The sequence below is a fragment of the Alternaria rosae genome (assembly GCF_020736505.1).
Source record: "Alternaria rosae strain MPI-PUGE-AT-0040 chromosome Unknown BKA58scaffold_7, whole genome shotgun sequence".
NCBI classification, from domain to species: Eukaryota; Fungi; Ascomycota; class Dothideomycetes; order Pleosporales; family Pleosporaceae; genus Alternaria; species Alternaria rosae.
This window is the reverse complement of record NW_025763576.1, coordinates 1795856-1817641: the sequence shown is the minus strand read 5'-3', so window position 1 is coordinate 1817641 and position 21786 is coordinate 1795856. Positions and strand designations below refer to the sequence as shown.

The 21786-nt window shown below is 53.1% G+C and overlaps 8 protein-coding genes and 1 non-coding gene across 9 annotated transcripts; 5 read left to right on the top strand and 4 right to left on the bottom strand.

Moving 5' to 3' along the window:
* Window positions 1-137: 137 nt before the first annotated feature.
* BKA58DRAFT_342652 (uncharacterized protein) lies at window positions 138-2422 on the top strand (the record flags this gene model as incomplete). Its single annotated transcript, XM_046168371.1, has 2 exons — window positions 138-731; window positions 788-2422. Coding segments are annotated over exons 1-2 (1905 nt in total), but the record flags the coding sequence as incomplete, so codon positions are not given.
* A 338-nt stretch (window positions 2423-2760) lies between these two features.
* Window positions 2761-2864, top strand: BKA58DRAFT_t62. The gene has a single exon. It is a non-coding gene; the product is annotated as a tRNA-Glu (tRNA).
* A 395-nt stretch (window positions 2865-3259) lies between these two features.
* On the top strand, window positions 3260-4502 carry BKA58DRAFT_215188 (uncharacterized protein). Its single transcript, XM_046166142.1, has 2 exons — window positions 3260-3700; window positions 3745-4502. Exons 1-2 carry the CDS (start codon window positions 3514-3516, stop codon window positions 4299-4301), a joined length of 744 nt encoding a protein of 247 aa, XP_046023630.1. The 5' UTR covers window positions 3260-3513; the 3' UTR covers window positions 4302-4502.
* On the top strand, window positions 4503-5947 carry BKA58DRAFT_215173 (uncharacterized protein). The gene has a single exon (XM_046166141.1). It carries the CDS (start codon window positions 4703-4705, stop codon window positions 5627-5629), a length of 927 nt encoding a protein of 308 aa, XP_046023629.1. The 5' UTR covers window positions 4503-4702; the 3' UTR covers window positions 5630-5947.
* A 1064-nt stretch (window positions 5948-7011) lies between these two features.
* On the bottom strand, window positions 7012-7970 carry BKA58DRAFT_460878 (uncharacterized protein; the record flags this gene model as incomplete). The annotated part of the gene is made up of 3 exons (XM_046174781.1): window positions 7012-7465; window positions 7514-7734; window positions 7803-7970. The coding sequence occupies 3 exons, from the start codon at window positions 7968-7970 to the stop codon at window positions 7057-7059; spliced, it is 798 nt and encodes a 265-aa protein (XP_046023628.1). The 3' UTR covers window positions 7012-7056.
* A 338-nt stretch (window positions 7971-8308) lies between these two features.
* BKA58DRAFT_215131 (fungal-specific transcription factor domain-containing protein) lies at window positions 8309-11090 on the bottom strand. Its single transcript, XM_046166140.1, has 2 exons — window positions 10347-11090; window positions 8309-10288 (listed from the first exon to the last, which is right to left on the bottom strand). Exons 1-2 carry the CDS (start codon window positions 10883-10885, stop codon window positions 8575-8577), a joined length of 2253 nt encoding a protein of 750 aa, XP_046023627.1. The 5' UTR covers window positions 10886-11090; the 3' UTR covers window positions 8309-8574.
* A 3776-nt stretch (window positions 11091-14866) lies between these two features.
* On the bottom strand, window positions 14867-16299 carry BKA58DRAFT_214952 (uncharacterized protein). Its single transcript, XM_046166138.1, has 2 exons — window positions 16140-16299; window positions 14867-16087 (listed from the first exon to the last, which is right to left on the bottom strand). Exons 1-2 carry the CDS (start codon window positions 16199-16201, stop codon window positions 14947-14949), a joined length of 1203 nt encoding a protein of 400 aa, XP_046023626.1. The 5' UTR covers window positions 16202-16299; the 3' UTR covers window positions 14867-14946.
* Window positions 16300-16754: 455 nt separating this feature from the next.
* Window positions 16755-19319, bottom strand: BKA58DRAFT_214950 (4-coumarate-CoA ligase-like protein). Its single transcript, XM_046166137.1, has 2 exons — window positions 17069-19319; window positions 16755-17021 (listed from the first exon to the last, which is right to left on the bottom strand). The coding sequence occupies exons 1-2, from the start codon at window positions 18848-18850 to the stop codon at window positions 16929-16931; spliced, it is 1875 nt and encodes a 624-aa protein (XP_046023625.1). The 5' UTR covers window positions 18851-19319; the 3' UTR covers window positions 16755-16928.
* On the top strand, window positions 19302-21758 carry BKA58DRAFT_215017 (cora-like Mg2+ transporter protein-domain-containing protein). The gene is made up of 3 exons (XM_046166139.1): window positions 19302-19924; window positions 19977-20698; window positions 20757-21758. Exons 1-3 carry the CDS (start codon window positions 19752-19754, stop codon window positions 21644-21646), a joined length of 1785 nt encoding a protein of 594 aa, XP_046023624.1. The 5' UTR covers window positions 19302-19751; the 3' UTR covers window positions 21647-21758.
* The last annotated feature ends 28 nt before the right edge of the window (window positions 21759-21786 follow it).

The following is a 21786-nucleotide window of genomic DNA, read 5'->3' as shown; positions in this document are numbered from 1 at the left end:
CACGGCTGCATGAGAATACCCAGGCTAAGATGGGTGAAGGAAATGCCATTGGTCGCAAGATGATGACAGCACTTACCCCGCCTGTTATACACGGAATGGTGGATGATGGAACGAATCAGTATCTTACCGATAATACGCGCATCTCCAAGATGATACATACCTTCATCTCATTGATCATGGCTGATGAGGTGCATGAGGCAGGCCAATTGTCGAGAAACACGACAGTCCAAGGTTCGCTGTCCAAGCCGACGTGGCAGCGTGCGCTTCCACGATGAGGCTGAGAAGATTCACCGGTGAGCATTTCAGGCTGTTAGACCCATTCTGAGTGCCATAAGGCTCTATCCCGTTTGATTCATCGTTCGGTACCGCATCGTTTTCCGGAAGCCTCGTTTGAAGCGCATCATTGGAACACTTTTCAGACGCTGTCGTCAACAAGGAACGTAGCAAAAGAATACGTCGAAATGGAGGCGCTCGAAAATACACTCAGCACTTTGAAACTCAATGTTCCCATACCTGGGGTCAATAACGCAGAAGTGCTTGCCAATCCGCTCGATGTGTACCGCACTTACCTTGCCGAAGTACTAGCCGACGCTGTCGGCTGTGACATCAACGTAGCTTACAAGTCCATTCAATGGCCGAACAACATCTTCAATGGCGATCTGGCGGTCATACTCCCGAAGCTCCAGCCTGGTGCTAAAGCTGAAGAAGTGGCTGTCGGACTTATGAAGAAGGTACGTACCTTCCATGTCTAAGTCTGCCTGACATAGCAATCGCTAAGTCAGCCTAGTTCCCAATCGACCATCCACTCTTCCTCTTGCCCTTCCTGGAGGGTGTTCACTTCCGCGTTTTCGTCAAGCCAGAGTCGCTATCGCGGCTCCTCTTGCCATACATCTCAAGCCGGAAGAATATCTACGGCTCCACCCTTTCTTCTGGAGAAGCACGTAAAAAGCTCGTCGTCGAACTCTCTTCCCCAAACATCACCAGCGAGTTTCAAGGAAAACACCTGCGAAGCACAATTGTCGGCGCATGCATCGGCCGACTGTACAAGTCGATGGGATGGGACGTGATGCGCATCAACTACCTCGGCGATTGGGGCAAGCCGATCGCGTTGTTGTACGTTGGATGGTCGAAGTACGGCTCAGAAGAGATGTATGAGGTGGATCCGGTCGGACATCTTCTTGAGATCTACCACAAGATCGAAGAAGACTTCAAGCCCGAACAAGCGGCGAGCAAGCAAGCGCGCGATGAAGTAGCGAAGGAAGGAGAGGACAAGGGCGAAGCGCAGGCCGAGATTGAAAGCAAGGGCATTTTTGCGGAACGTAACGAAGCTTTCAAGAAGCTGGAAGAGGGTGACAAAGAGCTTGTCGCCTTTTGGAAGCGCGTGCGAGATGCCAATATCGACAACTACACCAAGTTCTACGAGCGCCTTGGTGTTCGCTTCGATGAGTACTCTGGCGAGTCGCAGATCAAGCCCGAAACCATGATGGAAGCCGAACAGATGCTGAAGGAGAAGGGTATCTCAGAGGAGAGTGGGGGATCTCAGATCATCCATATGCAGAACATAGGTGCGAAGGCTGGTACGGCCATCATTCGCGACCGCTCCGGTAGCAGCACATACCTTCTCCGAGACCTCGCCGCGGTGTTGGAGCGTTCGAGGAAGTACTCGTTCGACAAGATGATATACGTGGTTGCCAGTGACAACAGCGTCCACTTCACTCAGCTCATCAAAGTCTTGGAAGCGATGGACATGAAGGAGCTCGCTGACAAGCTTCAACACGTCAAGTTCAGCGAGGTATCGAGGATGGCAGCGACACTTGGTAAAGGATACAAGCCACAGGGTATATTGGACGCATGTGAGGAAGCGATGGCTGCGTTGGCGGAAGCCGATGCCGAGAAGCTCGAAGTGGTAGGTGGGTTGGACAATGTCAAGGAAGGACTGGCGACATCGTCGCTGCTCGTGCAAGAGCTCTCAACTCGTTTGACCACAACTCATGCCTTCGATACTGGTGCGATGGCCTCCTTCAAGCTTGGTGCGGGCCCGGATCTGCAGTACTGGCTGGCTAAGCTCCGCCAATTGCTCAAAGGCGCTGATGCCGCAGCTGAACTCTCGGATGAAGATTACGAAGTGTTGGCTGAAGAAGACCCAGCCAATCTTCTGCGCATTCTGGTTCAGTACCCGGAGGTCGTGAATGCGGCATACCATTCGCTAGAGCCGGCTGGTGTTGTTACTTATCTCGCTGCTTTGGCTGAACAGCTTGCTGAATATCTTCCAGAGGATGCTGCGGGTGATCAGGATGCGAAGGTCACCCCTGGTTTGACTGCGCTATATAAAGCGACTTCGGTCGTGTTGGAGAATGGCATGAGGCTGCTGGGACTGGCACCGATCGCGCAGTCGTTGCCGGAGCGTGCAGACACGCCGGTGATGGGATAGGGAGATGTTTCTTTCGTGTCCAAATTGTCAATGCGTGGGTTTAAGTTGCAATGGGATCTACCATTGACGCTGTTGACCTTCAGCCTACTTCCTTTGGCGTTTCTGGGGCTGTCCACTGCGCTGCTGTATAATGACGTAATGAATGATGACTAGTGTTTCTATAGCCTGTGCGATAAGGAATTCATAATCGATGCCTTACTGTTCTAGCCCGTGTCGAGGTCCACTCTGCTGTCTGTTAGTCTGCAAACTTCATTTCCAACCTCTCAATTTTCGTCGGAAACTTTTTGCTTCAAATATATACATTTAGTTTTGCAACTCTCCCATCAAAGTCCGATATGGTCTAGTGGCTAGGATTTGCCGCTCTCATCGCAGAGTAAGCTCGCTATTGCAGCGCAGTGCCGGCAAGGCCCGGGTTCGATTCCCGGTGTCGGAACATCTTTTTGCCTTTTTTTGCCAAACTAAAAACGTCGTTTCGCCCGCCGTTCAAACTGGGGACGATCCAGCCACCCACCACAAGCCATTCGCGCGCAGGCTTCTTTTTTCTCACCCGTTGCGACGAGTGCGGTGTGTTTAAGTTGGGTTGTTGACGCGTGCCACGACCTCAATCTCGCACCCTCGCTCTACCCTTCATCACCACACTTCCTTTGTTCCCACCGCCTCATGCCAAAAAGAAACCAATTGGTTACCCCAGAGTCTACATTGGCTGGAAAAAGAAGTAAACAACATTCTAGAGCGATGTAGACACCTCCAGGGCTGGTTGTCTGGTCACTCTCCTCGATGGGGCTACATGCTACCGTAACATCTTTGTCATTATGAGTCGATCACAGTTCAGCCACGCGCGCCCCTGGGCTTAGGAAGCAACAGATACGGGTAGCGCGTTTCGCCGCCTCTCGTATTTGCTGATGCATCATCACCAACGCCAGGCACACCACGACCGCGATTCGTCGCCTAAAATTACAAGGCATGGTGGCGCCTCGGTAACAATATGAAGTATTGACTTCGAAAGGTAGGAACTGTATAACTTCAAGCTCAGTCCGCCGTGACAGCGGTGCATCTCCATCAGCCGTCGCCAGTCATCCAACATGCGTCCCTCCAGCTACATCCCACTCCTCACCGGCGCTGCCATTGCGCAAGAGTCCGTGACGATCCTCAACTTCTTCCAATTCGACAGCACCCTCACCGTGCTAGGTTCAGATGCGAGTGCAACAACCTACGAGAACAGCTGTCCCTCAGATGGAGCCGGTGTCTCTGTCGTGCCGTCTGATCTTCGTACGTTATACATCTGTTGCGAGGGATTGAACTAACACCACTAGGACCAACCCCAGACGACCCCTCAGAGACTCCCTCACCTACACCCGCGCCCCGCATGCGCCGCCAGGACGATGATTCCAACGAGGACTACTCCTTCTGCGAGCCATACACCATCCTACAAGGTCCTGAGACGTACGAGATGCACCTCACGGACCCGACGCCAGGCGCGTGGACAATGGATATGGCATGCAGTTGGCAGGGCGCAATGTCAACGGCAGACTTGACTTGTGATGTCACCCAAAGCGGATACGTCCCTGATCAGGCCGATCAGGTCGCGTCGACGAGCGTCTTGTCGCAGAGCGAAATACAGGAGATGGAGGCGTATCAGGTGGTTGCATTAGTCACCGCAACTGGTGCGTCTTCTCCAGGATCAGCGTCAGCGTCTGGAGGGCCATCGCCTACTGGCCCGGCATCAGGAACTGGGGCGACATCGCCTTCAAGGTCTCAATCCGGTGCCGCGTCGACACCGAGCACTGGTCTGGCACCTGCTGGATCTATCCCGACTGCGATGGCCATGGTGGGTGCTATGGGCATTTTTGCGGCAGCGGTAGCTTTGTAGGGTGTTGTATGCTCTTGTGTGTGTGGGTCGCATGAGGGCGTCCGGTAAGTCACAGCATCTTGCATCTTCGAGATCAAGTTTTCAATGATGCGAATAATATGGACTTCGTCGTCTCCTACAACACCTCTATACTCAGATGCTCCTTCCGTTGCTACTTGCTTTCCGGTAGCGTTGTACTGTGCAAGTGCGAGGTGAATGTGGAAGCAGCACCTAGGCAATCCATGGATCCAATCGCGCTCGCACGTGACCGCGCGCTGTGTGCAAGACGCGACCCTGCAGCGACAGTTACCCAGGGTTGAACCCCGCGTTCGAACAGCACACTCGTTTGCTGGGTGTGACATATTGACATCGGCACCTGAGACCATCTCTTTGTCCCACCTTCTTTGTAGTACCACCATTATATGCAACCCTCGTCACATCCCCTTGGTACCCGAACATCGGCAGCTACAATACCAAAGATGCCAGCCGCTGTATCTGAAGCGCAATTCGTCACCGCAAACCCAAAGTCGCGACTCTTCAGATCATTCATGCGACATGCCTCCGCGCCGACGAGCTCATTGACACTTGAATTCCGCGTACCAGGCGAGGGAAGCTTCACCAACAGCCACCAACACGCCCTTCCATCTCCAAAGTCCCCACAGACAACCTCGAGGTCGAAGCAAGGTCTACTCAGTGAGCTATCATGGGCGCAATCACTTACAGCTCGCCTCCGTCGTGACCGGGACAATTGGCGCTCGCTCGCTCTGAAGCAAGAACAGGACCTCACGGCCGCCCATCAGGACCTTGAGCACCAAATTTGCATTGTCTCTGAGATTGAGCAGGAAAACGCCAAACTCCGGGTCCGTCATGAAGAGGATAGGACAGCTGGCGGGCAACTCTACTCGCGCTTCCAGGTACTCGTCTCCGCGCACGACAAGCTTGTCGATCAGCTCAACGATGCCATGCGTACCGTCGCCCGTCTTAAGAAGAGCGACCGTACCAAGGACAAGGTGCAGCAGCGTAATTTGAGCTTGAAGGCTACGCTGCAGATGTACACAGCTCAGGGCACCTCGGCCACTACCCAGGCCGCGGCAGACACCGAGTCTACGCTTAGGGAAGCACTGGCATTATCTAATGAACGCATTGAGGAGCTTGAGACCAGGGGTGAGGCTATGCTTGACGCATTAGAGAGGCGCAACGATAGTTCTGGTAGTGACGACGATGAAGGAATGGGAGAGAGGGACGTCGAACCAGGATTGTTGGAAGCTGAGGTCGCATTCCGCGGTGTGCTTGAGGATGAATCATTCAAAGAGCAGAAAGTGCTTTGGCTGGGTCTGCTAGAAGATTGAGGAAAAGTGAAGGTAAGAGGACGAGCAGATATATTCAGTCACTGGTACATGACAACGCACATGCAGTCGCTTTCGACCAATTGCCTGCTACGACAGAACAGTGAAAGTATCCTTGGCGCAGTCAAGGTCGTTCGACTGCGGGGGACTGGACGCAGACATAGCAATACCGCATTCAGGCCATCATCGTGCGCATAGTAGGAAAGCGCAGTTTGCGGTGAATGAGAGCGAAAGCAGCGCACGTGGAATGCTCAGAACCAGCGATTCGTTTACAAAGTAACACGGGAATTGAAACTATTCGCTACGTTTGAAATTATTAGCCAAGTCATGTCTTGACCTGCTGACAATTGACTGTTCCCAAGCTATGCGCTGAGCGTGCGCCTCTTGCTTGGCCGCGGTCACCCCGAGTCGTATTTCGCATTCACAGCCGGATTGGAGGACCGAAAATCCTCAGCCTCGCGACTTTCGTCACCGAAAAAATTGATATGTGTCGCTATCATATCATCTCATGTTGTAGGTGTCGAACATCAGTTGCAACATTTTCGTTCTGTCGATAAACCATATCCAGTGCTGTCTCGCTATGACACCGCCCCCTCCAACTCCAAGATCTGGTATGAGGGCCTGTGATCTGCCTCATGATACAACAACTACACAACTAACTCTTCAGAAGCTCAAGCGGAGGGCACAGCCTCAGCACCTGATGCGACTGTGCGCACGTTGCAGGAAGCAGACACAGACACCGATGCAGCCACACTTGTCAACGAGCCTAGGAGAACGCCGGGAACATCGGATCGGTCAAAGTTTGTTGAATCACTGTTGCTGAGTTTGTGTTTGGTCATGTAAACTAGCTGTGGAGCAAAAAGAGTGGACATCGTATATACATCAGACTCAGATACGGAGGCTATAAGACGGAAGGAGTGGTGAAGAAGGACTACAATGGAGCGACTATATGATAACTTGGGTGAACAGATGGTCCGTGATAATGCGGCGAAATGTGCGACAGTGTTGATCCATTTCTGAAACTGTTCAACTCTAAGGGGGTTGACAAAGACATGCCTTTCCCGTGCGGCAGGTTGACAATGGCATAATCCGCGTATTCATCATATACCCCTACTCAGATCGAGACGACTTATTCAGAATCCCACGTCGCTGGAAGCTTCCATTGGTATCTCATGCGTCTTCTATTGTTTCAACGTAGACATGTTTACTCTTACCCTTGTATCCCAGAAAGACCGACATCAAGACGTATACATGATGAATTTTGGTACAGATCATTGTACTCCTATGCACCCGTTTGCAACCCTTCCATACACTACAACGCCTTGAAAACACCTAGATAACATCCAGAAATCATGACCAACGCCAGGTGTTGTTTATGATGTCTTTTAGATTATCATCGCAATGATGAATATCTGTGCACAATGCTCATACTAGTGCCGCGACTCTCTCGACGTATATTGCTGATGTTCAGCATAACGTGGCTCCTCCATCTCATGCATGGAACGCTCTTCCAGCTCACGTGTACGATCTTCGGAGCGATGAGAACGGTGTTGACGCTCCTTTCGGGGGGATCGTGGAGTACGCTGAGCCTCCCATAGCGACTCGCCGTGATGCATGGAGTGGCTGCGTTGAGAGTGTCGTCGCTCAGACTGGAAGTATGCTTGTTCGGTGGCTTGGACTGGCGCTTCTTTCGGACGCTCGGCTCGTGTTTGAACGACTTCCTCTTCGTCGGATGCGGGGCGACGGGTGTGCTGCTGCTTCGCTGACTTTGGCTTTCCTGCACTTTTCCACTCACGGAACTCTTTGATGCAGATTCCTGCGACGATGATCTCAGAATTACTGTCGTTTGTTAGTTTCAGAGTCAATGAAAGGAGCTGCCCAACTCACACGATGACAATGGCGATGATGACTACTACCCAACCAAGACCACATGTTGGCCCTTTGCAATAGCTGAGATTGGTTGAAAACATCATACCGGCAACTACACTCCAGAAGATAACCTCAATACAGCTGATTATGGCATGCGCTTTGTAACTGTGCCAACGTTGGAAACGTGGACTATGCTCTGAAAGTATGAGGTATACGAGTAGGATGAGGGATTTGGCACCCTAGGTAAAAGTATTAGTAACCGGATCGATACTCAATGGTATAGCCAGGCTGGAGAGCTTCAACATACCATGCCCAATGTATATGTGCTTGCTCGCGTGCGCGGAACATTGGTAATGAACAGACGAGGAAGCGTGAGGGCGATGGCGAGAATAACCAGAACGACTTGAGCGATATGGATAGGGAACTTGAAACGGCTGCTAAAGACGGGCTTGTCAAGGAAATTGAACACTCCCATGTTGAAGCTGTGAAGAAATGATGGTGTTGATTTCGTCAGTGTCTCGTACAAGTCGTATCGTGGTTCGATCAAAATTTTGATCGTACTAATCGACGTCAAGGCTTGATCTTCGTTGCTGTGAGATGGTGTAAAGGGAAGTAATGTCAAGTATAATATACACTTTCTCTTATTGGTACTTACATCGACGCGTAAGTCTGTATGCTCCGCCGTCTCGTACGCGTTGTTACATTTCTTCTTGGCAATGTCAAAGTCCGAGTACGGTGCGATACGAGTGCGAGTGCGAGTACGAGTAAGAGATGTGATTGGTGCGGGCCCGCCAAGCCCACGTGCCCTTCAGCCCTACCAGTCCTAAACTCGTTCTTCGACTGACCAAGTTAGACTTGCGAGTAGTTGCGGGAAGAAGAACGGACGAAACAAGAATCTCTTTCTCTCGTTCGGGCTCAACCCATGGTAGACCCTGTTGTCGGAACTTTGATAGAGATAAGACAGGGCAAGCATTGGAGACCAATTGTCACGATGGTCAGGATATCCAGTCATGTTTAGCTGAACTCGCTCTCGCATTTGGGGTATATTCTCAAGATTACATCGTCCTCGTCGGCAGCGATTAATTCGGCCCGGTCGGTTGTGGCCCATGCACATGAGGGTGGTTTCCAGGCATATTCGGAACGCCCTCAGGACCAATCATCGTCCCAATATCCGCCCAATTCCACTCATGGATGTTGTTGATGGTAAAGTCCATAAACTGCATCTGCGTCGTTCTATCGAATCGGGCATTAGGATGCATAGCTGGCGGCATGTAGGCCTGGTCTGGGTATATACGACCGGGCATAGGATCCGCATACATATATGTGCCCACACCGGGTGGTGATTGATGGTACATGTGCGGTACTGCGTCTGGCTGTGACAATTGCTGCGCTGGGAGTGAGCTGTGTGGCCCGGTGTCGTGGGTCTCCATTTCCGGTTCCGCAAATCTGACGGGCGAAGCTAGGGAGTCGGCCATGGAATGCAACTCCGGGACAAGGGAAGCAAATTTCTCAATAGTACCAGGCATGAATGGATTTCGCCTATGTCGCTGTGCCAGATCTGCGAGCTGAGACAACAGAATCCTGGACTCGGACATGTCCGTACCGCCCAGCTTATTCAAGCATACCAGATCAAGGACCAGTACCGAGCTGGATGCAAGCGTGTACCAAATGTCACATGAGAAGACGGCATCGAACTTGCCCAATGACTCGAGTCTCAGTAGTATGTTAGCCAGAGATCGGCCAGACTCTGAGCAAGCTTCTGCCATGGCTGTGAGAGCAGAGTTTGTGGAGTCTTGGGCGGTTTTGGTCAGGATAGAAGCGCGGGCAAGCAGGGCTGAGCGGCACAAGACAATGATGGTATAGTGGTATACACAGTGCATCAGCATCAGGGCTCGTTGCATTGGTGAGGCGTCTATGGCTTCGAACTGGAGATGCCGGGGCAACTGCTCCTTCCATCGGATTAAATCACGGAGCACGCCGGCGGCGGGCGATAAAGGGCCAACGTAAGATTCATCGCTGGCGTTGGACTTGACGGTCTTGGGCGCGCGACATGTCAGGCCGAGCAGTATGAACAGGCGCGTTGAGCATGCGAAGAAGTCTGGGAGGCCGCCCACAATTTTCTCGTTGGGGACGCTGGTCTTTGCTCCAGGATTCTCAATAGCACTCGGACGGTCGTACGAGGATACCTGCATCGTCTCGAAAGCGTACAGCGTCCACCACAGTATCTTGCGCGACTCCCTGGCCAGCGGTGTTTGACCGGCGTTCACTTTGTCCTGGTGCAGTCCGATGGCGTGCGCTATGCGAACGGCGGCACCAGTCAGGTTCCAGCAAGCGTCCCGGTGGTTCGTGTTGTGGAGGTGTATCGCAGCCAGTAGCAGGGCTTGTATGGCTGTGATGCTCGACGTGAAGATGACAACAGGAAGGAGCGTCTGTGTCCTCTGCCACCACAGCCGCTCCTGGTCTTCTGGAAAGGGAATGCGCGCCACTCGTCGACCGAGCAGCAGCACACACGTAAAGGTGCATAGCCATGCCGGGTCTGCACTCCTGGGGTTGGCCAGCCATGCGTCGTAGGCCTCGCGGAACGAGGGCTCATGCAAGACAGGAAAGTCCGGGTGTATGTGTTCGAAGAAGGCGCGTATCAGCAGCTCGAGATTTGGCCGCTCGCTGGGATTCAGGTGTCGGCCATGGACTGCGACGGAGTTGTGGGCGGTCGGGGCGGCGGTCGGGCCTGGCAGGCTGCGCTGGTCGTCGCTGCCTGTGGGCGACGATGCCTGGGCTGCGTTCTTGCCAAAGCTAAAGGTGGAGCAGTCAGTCGATGTGGACATGGAGTTTATGCAGGGGCGTTACTGACAGTACAAACTCGCGTAGAGCGCCGCGTCCCACGAGCGTGCGCAGCTTGATGTGGAACGACAGCGAGCTGCCCGGCCCAATGTACTGCACCTGGCCCTGCTGGTCGGGGAGCAGCGACACCGTGTCGTCTCCTTCACCCTCGCCGCTGTCGTCCTGGTCGCCCTGCCCGTCGTTGGCCGCCGAGTCTGGCAGCGGGATGCCGTGCGAGGTCGCGAGCTGTCGCAGAGCCTCGGTACTCGAGACATCGGCTTCCGGAAGCAGCCCCTTCACCAGCGCCTCGAGCAGCGCCAGACGGGTGCCCAGTCCCTCGACACTCCCATACAGGCGCTTCTTGCGCGGCTGCGTCGTCAGGCACTCGATGTTGTGCACGATGCAGTAGCGACACGCCTCCTGGCCGGGCTCCTTGCGGCACTTTTGCTTGCGCGACTTGCACTTGTCGCAGCTCGTCTCGGTGCGCTTCCGCTTGTCCAGCGGTACGCGGCGCGAGCTGCTTGCACTTGCATGGCTGCTACTCGTGGGTGCGGGTGTGGAGGCGGACATGGGCGTGGACGGGTAGGTGCGGCGGATTTCAAGGCGCAGGGAGAAGAAGCATGGCGCACACGTCGCGAGAGCGCTGCGAACGCATTGAGACGCTCTTGTGCCGGTGGAAGATGCGACTGCAACTTTACGATGATGATGCAGGGGACTCCGATCTTGCCTGCGCTATCGCGGTGTCCGGTCTATCGGTAATTGAGGCTGCCGTCTCCTCTCTGGTGGGCCTAACCGGCGACCTGCCTTGACCATTTCTTCACAAGGACACCACAGGCACGTCCTCTTCCAAATCATCGAATCCGTCCGTCGTTGCCCCACTGGGAATCCATCGAGCGGGAACCATTTCAAGCTGGATGCTGGTCCTGGTCCTGGCGCCCCCTCATCAGTGCCTGTACAAGGTACGCTTGATGCGGCTAACAGACGGACAGCAGTCGCCGAATACGACCAAGCATATCTCGGCCGTGTTAGGGCACTTCTGGACATATGGCTAAAGACTCCCATCCTCCCTGGACAAGATTGACCAGAGCAGGGCTGCTCGATCTGGTAGGCACGAAGTGGAAAGAAAGACTGAGCCGGTCACTGTCCGGTTGTGATTGGTTCAAGCCTACGGCAGCTGGCTCACCTTCCCTCATGGGGTTGTGCAGGTACTTCCGATTACTCCACAAGCATGACTCGGCAGTGTGACCCAGTGCAGCCAAATGCCATGGCCACTGAATCGAGTTAACAAAGATCTAGTGTTCCAGACATCGCGAGACCCACATGGCACCCATGCCGGAGACGACTAGAACGACCGTCCTTTGTCGCAATCGTGTGCCCCACTGCCCTGTCGCCTACGCCGGTACCACGAACGCTTCCACCTCACTAACACCACTCAGGCACCATGGCCATGTTCAGGATATTTGGATCATCCCTTTCACCACCGTGTCTCCACTCTCTTTTCTGTGCCAGCATGTAGAAATGCATACCACAAGCACGGCTGTGTAAATCACCGGCGTTAGCGATCAAGGATCCAACGGCGACCCAGATGACAGCACCACGAAGCGTCGTGGTGAAATCCTCTTGACCTCTAGAAAGACGAGCATCTTGGCTTGTCCGGTAGCCGCTCCATAGCAGACAGGACGTATATCGCAGGTCCAGATGGTATCTACCAACACTGCGAGGGAGCAATTCTGCATGTCGTGTCAATCGGTGTTGGCAGTAGGCAAATTTCGAAAGAAGATCTCCAGGCCGGCACTGACTTCCCCGTACGTGTTAGCGCAGACGCGAGTGAGCACGAAAGGTAAGATGAAGACCATATCGTCGTGTAACCTGCGGTTGTGGAGACAATGATGTCAGGTCCCAAAGAAGCCAGATGTTGGGTCTATTGTTGTATGCGGAGAAAAGTAGGTCGAAATAACCAAACTCTCGGGGAAACATGTAGTGGAAAATCAGCTAATGTGTACAGTGTAAACAGTACTCCTGTATCCCGACGTTAGCGCTGTAACGTCGCACCCTCCGTTCTTGCAGACTCACCTCACAGGATTTCCTCCAGGGCTGCGAGGCGCTGCGTCAATGTCGCGTACTGATTTTTCTCTAGCAAACGATCCATCAAGCCATGGCGCAATCTGTTTCCAGCCTGCAGACTCAAACTCCAAGCTCTTTGTCATACTCAAGAAAGTCGTCATTGATTACGACGACGACACGTGTACCATCAAATCCTCGTGCTTGCAGCCTGCAGACTGAATTCCACGGTGCTGAGGCGAGAGGAGGGTCGCGCCGCTGAATAGGAATGATCTGTGTTCGAGCTTCCATGAGCTGAAGTTGATCTCGTTTGCTCAACAAGCGAATCAACCACGCCTCAATCGTGCATTGGCGCCATCACTCGTTATGCACGATGGATTGCGTTCATTGCGGGCCGACGCGTGTTCTTGGCTCGATTTCTAATTCCGATCTCAGGAGCCTTATACAACAAAGATGCTATAGCGACTATAGCGACGATTCGCAACGAGACCCAGAGCGCATCTTGGTTCGTTATAACTGAACAGCCAGATCGCGACAGCACGATCTGGCCAATTGCGTTGCACAACTTGTCGTTGGCCCCAATCCTGCCGGTTTTAGCAACTAGAGTCTGGTGACTATGGGCATTATCATCTTGATGCACGGCATGGCACCTGGACAGGCGGTCTATAGAAAGCCAGCGCCAAAGGAGGTCTGTACCTAGATGCCCGCCACGTCCGTGCTCAGCCGCCTGACGGTAACGACGCCATGATCACAGTATCGACGCGACGCTTGTCTGCCGATTCTTTAGCCGATAAGCTTCGTAGCCTCTTCCAACAGCTCAACAGCTCAACAAAATACTCGAAGACATCGCAATCACACGTCTATGTCTTCGGTGTCCTTCCTGACTTTCTCGCTACACGTGTCCCGAGAAGTATTGCTTGGAGGTGTCGAAAGACCCGCAGTCGTCCGGCACTCTGTCACGGCTCTCACCCACAACAAGGACGGGTAGGCTTAGTGACGGTATGGTAAACGTGGCTGAGAATCCAAAGAGATGGAAGCGCACGGGAAGGAGCTAACAAAGAACAGCCCGACAGATGTGGCGAAAGGACATACGAACCTCCGAAAAGTGAACGGCAGTGGGAGTTCAAGTACTACGAACCCGCTGTGCGCCCGTTGACCATTCGCTAATCGAGATTCTCGGCCACATCGTCTTTGGATGCCGAAGAAGAGCTTTGACTTGGGTAGTTTCATGGCATTGCCGAGCGAGCGGGCTTCTATACCTCGTTGATGTCAATGATCGGCAGCTCGTCAAACGTAACGTAACGCCTACTGCTTTCAGCCAACGCAAGTAGGTACTTCGAAGGCTATGTCCCACCACCCAGGACTTGATGCACCGCTTCAGTAAGCCCATTTACAGCTGTGCCGATTCTCACCAACGCTGAGATGTCTTTCGTCCGGCAGAAACTGGACACGAGCCACGACAACGGCGGTGGACTTGGCAATACGACACGAGCAGCACGGAGCCAGCGACGATATGCGCCCACCTTGTCCGTTCCTGACGACAGCCTCCCCAGTTGAGCTTCTGATGCACGAAGGAGCTGGCTCTGGAGACTCGGATCTCAAACAAGGTATCTTCGCAACCTCACCGTACACATCGCTCATCCGCAGCCGCATTTGGTTAGCCGTGGTAGGGTTGGACCATAACCCCTGCGTACATACTCCTCCTCGATCCCTGGCAGACGAGAGTCCGATACTCCAACTTGCGAAGGAGACCGGCGGCCTTGCGATTCTTGCAAGCTTCTCCGATCGCAAGGAACAGCTATATGAGCTGTACACGCTGACCATCTGCGCGGCTCATTGAGTATACGAGGCCTCCATCATAGCCACGGGCCACTGATTAGCCTTCTTACCGAATTAGACAATCCTTAGCAACAGTTCGTGTCGGCTCTACCATCTCTGCTTGATCGAAAATAGCTATCCTAAGGGCGGTAACAAAGTTAACAAAGCAGATGACGATGAACTTGATCAAGCCCATTCACCTCTCCACCTAGTCTGAGGTACGCGGAGAGGGTCACTGTGGAGGCCTGGACTGTCTCACACTTCGACCCTCGCAAGGAGATGATAGAGAAGACATCTGCTCGTGGGCCACTATTATCGGAACATGTTTCTTTGGCCGGCAGGACCCCGGTCAGATAGATCGCTTAGTGAGATAATGCTATCCTGGAAACAGGCGCCGCCTGTAGAGGAAACCCCGGCCTGGACGCATACTCGGGTTCGTCGTGTGCGTTCATGTCTGAGATACTACAAGCTGAATGGTTTCGAAATGTTTTTGGTATATCCTCCTACATGTTCGCTCCTAGGCCGCTTTCTTCGTTACGGCGACCGACTTTCACTTGATGAGCCCTTTGACTGTTGTCGCGATCGTTTTTGAGTTCACACACTTCTTTGAGGCGCGCTCTATCACGAAGAAGTATCGACAGCTGTCAAAGAGCACAGGAATCGGCGAAAGTAGGTCAGGGTCAGTGACCGTCCGACATCTATTACATTCCTTTCAGAGCAGACTTTTCCATCCATCACTCATCGAGCTAGACCTACAACTGTGTAGGGTAGTCAAGAGTCTCAATCTTCTCCGGGTACACAAGCCCACCCTGCTTCCGCACCTCATCCATGACCTCCATAATCAAGACACTCTCATCAAGGCCAAGGAAGCGACCCTCTTTCCTGCCGTTGATAATAGCATCTGCCGCCTCGTCGGCTTCCCAGAACATGCCCTGGCCCTCGCCTTCTGATTGCAGTGAGCCACCGAAGCCATTGTACCAGCCGCTTCCCTTACCTGGGCCCGGAATGGGGAATTCTTTCGACTCAACCTTACCGTCTGAACCGATGATCTTGGTGGAGAGGGGACGGAAGGAGTGACCGAAAACCTGGATCTCGCCCTTGGGCCCTTGTATGCGGACAAAGGGTTGGTCCATGTTGCCTCCGGGCGCTGTGGCGACGCGAAGCGAGGTTGTGGCTACGGCGTGAACCTCGCCGCCTTGCTCTTTTGAACGTGGGAATTGCAGGATCACAGTGCTGTGCTCATCGGCCTTGCCAGTTGGCTCGTAGTTCTTGACAAAAGCCTGGAGCTTGGGTGCCTGGCGCGAGTTCTCGGGCTGGGTGTGGTAGATGGTCTGGAAGACCCAGGTAAGGGCATAGATCCCGAGATCGAGCAGGGCGCCACCAGCCAGGTCCGGGTTGACCATGCGGTGCTTGCCGTCTGGGAAGTTGTTCTCGGGGTCGAGTGCCATGCTATTGTCCGAGATAACGCGTGTGATGGGTCCGATGCGACCAGAGGTGATTTGCTCACGAACATAGACGGAGAGCGGGAAGTAGCGCGTCCATACAGCCTCCATCAAGAAGAGGTTCTTGGACCTTGCGACCTCGGCCAGCTTGCGCGCCTGGGCGGCATTGACAGTAAAAGCCTTCTCGCAAAGCACGTTCTTGCCGGCCTCCAAGCAGAGCATAGCATTCTGGTAGTGGTGCGAGTGTGGTGTAGCAATGTATACGACGTCGATGTCTGGGTTCTTTACGAACTCCTCGTAGGAGCCATATGCCTTCGCTTCAGAGGGTGCGCCGACCTCCTTCAAGAAGTCTTTGGCGCGCGATTCGGAGGACGAGGAGGCGGCAGCGACGACCGTGTGCTTTAGGTGTTTAACGCCACGTGTAGTAGGGTCGCAGAGGAGATCCTTGGTACTGTCTATCTATTAGTAAACAGCTTCCGCGGGGTGTAGCGCGGGGTAGTTACAAGGTGACGGCGATGCCTCCAGTAGCGAGGATGCCCCAACGGACGGTCTTTGGTGATGACATGGTGTAGATAGACGTAGTAGTCTTTCGTTAGATTGAAGGTGAGATTGTGGGTTCAACAAAGAGAAGCACTTGGCGGCATCAGGCGATTGACTTTGTAGCTGGAGCTGCAGAGCTCCAACGTCATGACGCCCACCGAACTTCGGGCAAAGCGCCGCATCTCAACCCCACTCTTGCCCCTCCATCGTCTTGCCGGTGCCTAAAGGAGCAGACGGCCCGCGTTGCAATATGTGGCGGACTTAAGATGCGATTGCCGTGTGTTGGGAAGTTGATGAGTAAGGAGTGGGCTTGAAGATGTTGGACGGACGCGTCTCGCCAGAGCTGATGCCAAGCCTCCCAGCCTCCCCCCTCTCCATCTCCATACTACGAACATCGAAAGCATGTCTTCACATTACTTTCCGGGCGCAAAGTTCGAAACAGCCGCCATCTGGATCAGGGCCTAAAGGTGACCACATTGATCCATAGGAACCTGGTAGCGTTATGTCCGCATCTTTGTACCAGAACATTCATCAAACCGATAGACATACTCGTATACGCAGAGACGATACCAGTGCCGACAAGCGTGTCATGGCCGCACCATGGCTAGATGTCACGATCCTATTCGATAGATATGTCATGAGCGCGTTTGCACAAAGCTCATACCATAGTACGTTTTAGATATATCTGAAGACGAGCTCATGGGTCTTGTTGTCCATAGTAAAGGCATAGGCTGGTTGGTCCATAATGCGAGTTACAGCTTCGCCTTGCTACTGTTCTTGACACTTTCATGATATCGGTCCCGCATCTCTCTTCTCAGCATCTTACCCGAAGGGGTTCTGGGAATCTGGAAAGGTCGTTAGCATCAGCGGTCCATGTTGTGTGAGTACTCACCGATTCTACAACTTCAATACCACCAGTCAGCCACTTGTGTCGACTCAGACGTCCCTCTACCCACTGATTTAGCTTCTTTGATACTGCTTCTTCTCCTTGTTTCTGGCCCTCAGCAGTAAGCACAACCCACGCCCGGACGAACAGAGAGCCATCGCCGCGGCCGTTATCAACACCCGCTACACATGCATCGCGTACAAGTCCCTCTGGATGGTCGAGCAGCGTATCTTCAACTTCTGTAGCGGCAACCTGTAGACCTTTGACTTTGATCATCTCCTTCAGGCGATCGAGGTAGTGGATACGGTCACGCTCGTCGCGCATCACAAGATCGCCAGTGCGTAACCAGCCAGGCTCAGTGAAAATTTCCGCAGTAGCTTTCGGATCCCTGAAATATCCAGGGGTGACGACTGCTCCGCGCGCCCAGAGCTCGCCCTTCTCGCCTTTGGGCACATTGTTGAGTGTCTCAGGGTCTACAACCCGAGCCTGCATACCCGGTAACAGATATCCGATCATGCCGGGTAGTGCGGGCTCTAATCCAAATATGCCATGCGCAGCCGGGCTCGCGATACTGGCTGCTTCGCTCAGGCCATAACCACTTGGCACCGGCATCCCCGCGCCTTGAGGCAGCTTCTTGGCTAGTTGGTATGCGACATCTGGTGGCAGATATGCAGCGCCGCTCGACGCGCCGATCACGGAGCTCAGGTCGTACTTTTCAGTCAATGGACTCTGGGCGAGTTGGCGAACCAGAGGTGGCACCAGTGGAAGATGTGTGATCTTGTACTTTTGTATGCTCTTCAGTGCGAGCTCAAGGTTCCATTTCGGAAGCATAATACTGGTCTGTCTGATCATGTTGACGCGAAGGATCCAGATGATCATACCATACGAGTGATACATTGGTATGACGCCGAGCATAGTAACGGGTGTCAACGGTTCGTCTCCTGCAAAGCGCGCGGCCTGCGTAGCAGTAATAAGCGTCTGCATTCCAGAGTGGTAACCATTACTGTGTGTGATCATCATTGCCTTTGGTAGACCCGAAGTTCCTGAGGACTGGAATAGATATGCCATTCGGTTTCCCCCAAGCAGCTTCCGCGGCTGCTCTGGCAGCTTTGAACCTTCCCTTACGAGGGACTCGATCGTACGATATCCCGACACGGTATCTAGCTGAGAATTGTCGCTAAGTACGATGACTTTGTGAGGATTCAACTTGAGCTTGAGGGGTAGATTGTCGCCTTCACCGGTCCCTAGCTTGAGCGCTTCTCTCAAGACTGGAAGTAGTGTCTCATGGCACATGATGCTAGTAATTTGCATCTTCCTGAGCACCCACCATAGCTCATACGGTGTACTTGCCGGACTGATACCCCCGAAGACCAACTCTGATCGAAAGCATGCGTGCGCTACCATCGGATAGTGCAGGTGGTTTCGCGAGAATAGCGCTAGGATCTCGCCATCTTCCTTGTCGTCCATGGGACTCTTATCTAAACCCAATGGGTTTGGTCCGTCATACCGGAAGACACGCGCCAATGCACATACTCGAGCATAGAAGCTGTGGAGTGTGACGACCTCTTCTGTTACAGCGTTGATGAATAGAGGGTAGTCTTCGGGCAATGGATTGTTCGACGGAAAGCAGAGTTCGTGAATGTTGAGATCATCTGGTGTCGGTGGAAATGGTCCATATGGTGACGAAAAGACAGCGTCGTTGTGAGTTCGATATGTGTTTTTGGCGGGATCTGGAGCGTCAGGGCCTAGGTATCTGGACCAGTGAGGTTTGAAGATGTCGTATGTCATATCGAGATTTGAATGAAATAGTCTTGCTGAGTATTATTGATTTCCTGCAAGATATTGAGACATGGGCGCGACTACACAAAAGTGGCCCGCCAATGTTGCGTTTCTGTGGCCCGTATGGGCTTCCGAGGTGTACTGCGCGCCCCGCGTTCTCTCCACATTTGATCCTGACATCGCGTACGCGAGTAAGCCCAGAAACGCCACATTATAGCCTTTCGCGTGGGGCAATGCTGTGTGATGAACTGAAAGGGATGCTCTGATGTAGAGTGTTGGCATCTTAAGGAATGAGATGACCAGAGACCGAGATGTCAGGCGGCGCTGCTGCGGTGGAACCACTTCCGTGGAGTCATTCCCTCTCCAACCTTCAGCGACAGCGGCAGTCAACATCACAGATCCAGGCGCATACCACACAGTTTAACGATATTTCGACAACGCAGTAGCCTGCCGCGTGGTGCTGTCATCTCTGCAGAGGTCTGATATGAGCTGGCATTAGACGCGTGACTTACTTAGCCATGTGGCTGCAGCTGTCGGACCCAACTTCACGTCTAGCCCAAATTGGATATTGCAAGTTTCAGCTGACGGCGCGCCAGATTCGAGGATTCAGCCAATGCGATATCTCTACAACTTCTTGACGCGTCTTGATCGAGTAGATCAAGACCGCAGAAAGATTATGGGCCGCCTGGCACATCTGTTAGCTCTCCACGCCCGCATACAGGCGCGCGGGTACACACAGCTGGAAACCTCGCGTATGTACGAGCCCCCTGATGCAACTAGAGATCGTCGCGCTTGAGTCTCAGCCTTCTCAGCCCTCAGCCCCCAACATCGCCTTGCAGCCTGCCCATCTATAAATCCATCTCGCCACCCTCTCTGGCATGGTTGCGCGTTGTCAGTATCCATAGCAATCATGTCTACTTACTCCGACAACAGCAATGGCAAACCTTTCAAGAGAGGCACGATTCCCGCGCTTTGGTCTGCGAAACATATTCCGCACAGCGCAGACTTCCCTGATCCGTACGAATTGATTGGAGATGCATACGAGAGGATACCAGTCGCAGACGAGTGGGAATTACCGGATCCGTAAGTTCATAGCATCCACGTAGTCTTCCAGGCCAGGACTTACATAACGCAGCAACAGCAAGAGTCGGCCGTACTTGGCGCATATCAAATCGCTGTCGACTTCGTGGAGGACTTTGCGACATCTAGCAGACTGGATGCAGGTTAGCACTACCCCACTACGCTGGAATGAGATCAAAGAGCACCCAGAGGAGCGCGAGAATCGTGCGAATAAGACGAACGTCACCTTCGTCGAGTATCGTCCTGCCACTGCACCAAAAGCTACAGCGATTAAATCGCCTGCCTTGCTTCAAGAAACTCTTCAAGCTTTGTCGCATGAGCATACGAGAGAGCCTCCCCTGCGCCTTTTTATAGTAGAAGACCTGTCTCGACAAGTCATTGAGCTGCTGGGAGCGCGTTTCGATATAGATCCATTGTTCTTTCGAGAGCAGATCGATGACTACGTGTGGCACAACACTCGTGACCCCTGGGCGTCACCACCCAGCCTAGTCTCAAGCATGAGGCACCGGCCCTGGTTCAGGATGCGCAATATGAGGTTGCGATACCACAAAACAGAAGAGGACTACTTCAACTCGAGGCTGGAAGCAAACTCTTGGAACGTGCTCAGACGGCCTGACAACGATGAGAACCATTGGCACTACCAAGATGGAAAAGGAGCAGTCGTGTCCATTATGCGCACGCGTACCTCTATGTGGATCGGCAAGGACAAGAAGTGCGGTAATGGAACTGTCGGTATCGTCTTGCTGGATCCAACTGTTAGTCAAGGCCGGCCACTCTGTGAGTACTAACAACATGATAGTGACCGAAGTCCCGGGCTTTTACTGACACTGTAAAGGGTATGATCGTAGTAACTGGTTGCCAACTCCAAAGATGGACACCAAAGTCTACCCATCAATCAAGTCTTCAGTATCCTGGTTCGAAGACATTGTCCAAATGACGACTGCCTTCCCGTGGTTTGAGCGGAAAGACGGAAATGAAATCAACGCACAAGTGCTCGCCAAACCAACTATATACACCATCTGCGCAGAGTGGCTCATAGTATGCGACTATGTAAGAGCTCGTCTCAGCCAGATAGAGTGGGAACTCGAGATGCCACGCCTCTTCCGCTCGAAAGGTGATGCCATTGACACTTCGCTCAAGCGTCTGCATACCTGGCGTCGGCAAATTCCAGTGTTTCGGGAGATGATAACGGAGACGTTAGAACATGCGCTTCCCGCTGCAGCGCGGCTTACTACCCCTTCTACTCAGTCCTCCGATGCGCCCACATCACCTCTCTCCGTACCCTCGCTCTTTTCCGACAATCTGACTATAAATTACGACAACGTAGAAGGGTTTGAGGACATAGTACCTGACTTCAAACGCGTCCTTGCCGCTGTCAACGAACTGCAGGAGCGAGTCGACCGCCTGACTAGTATTGTTACATCAGAAATCTCCATCGAAGATTCGCGTCGCGGGCTTGAGGAGAACCATAACATGGCGAGAATCACATGGCTGGCGACCATCTTCATCCCGTTGACGTTCATATCTGGGCTGTATAGCATGAACGAGAGTGTTTCAGCGTTGAAGACGACGTATGGTTGGTACTTCCTGACGGCCGTGCCGTTCACGTTGATCGTCATGGCAATCGGCTGGGTGGCTGGAGGCGGCAGCCTGACACCATGGAAGAAGGATACTACGAAGCAAAAGGGCATGATTGGGGGAAGAGACAACAAAAAAGCCAAGTGACTAAGAGGTAGCGCACTCTGCTCTATCACAGTGTCTTGGAGGGCAGACTTCTCTGCGTTCAGACGACGTACAAATATAGTATTGCTATCAGCTTCGGCTCTCTACCACCACCAAGGTCATTTCTGGCTATCTGTTTCTCT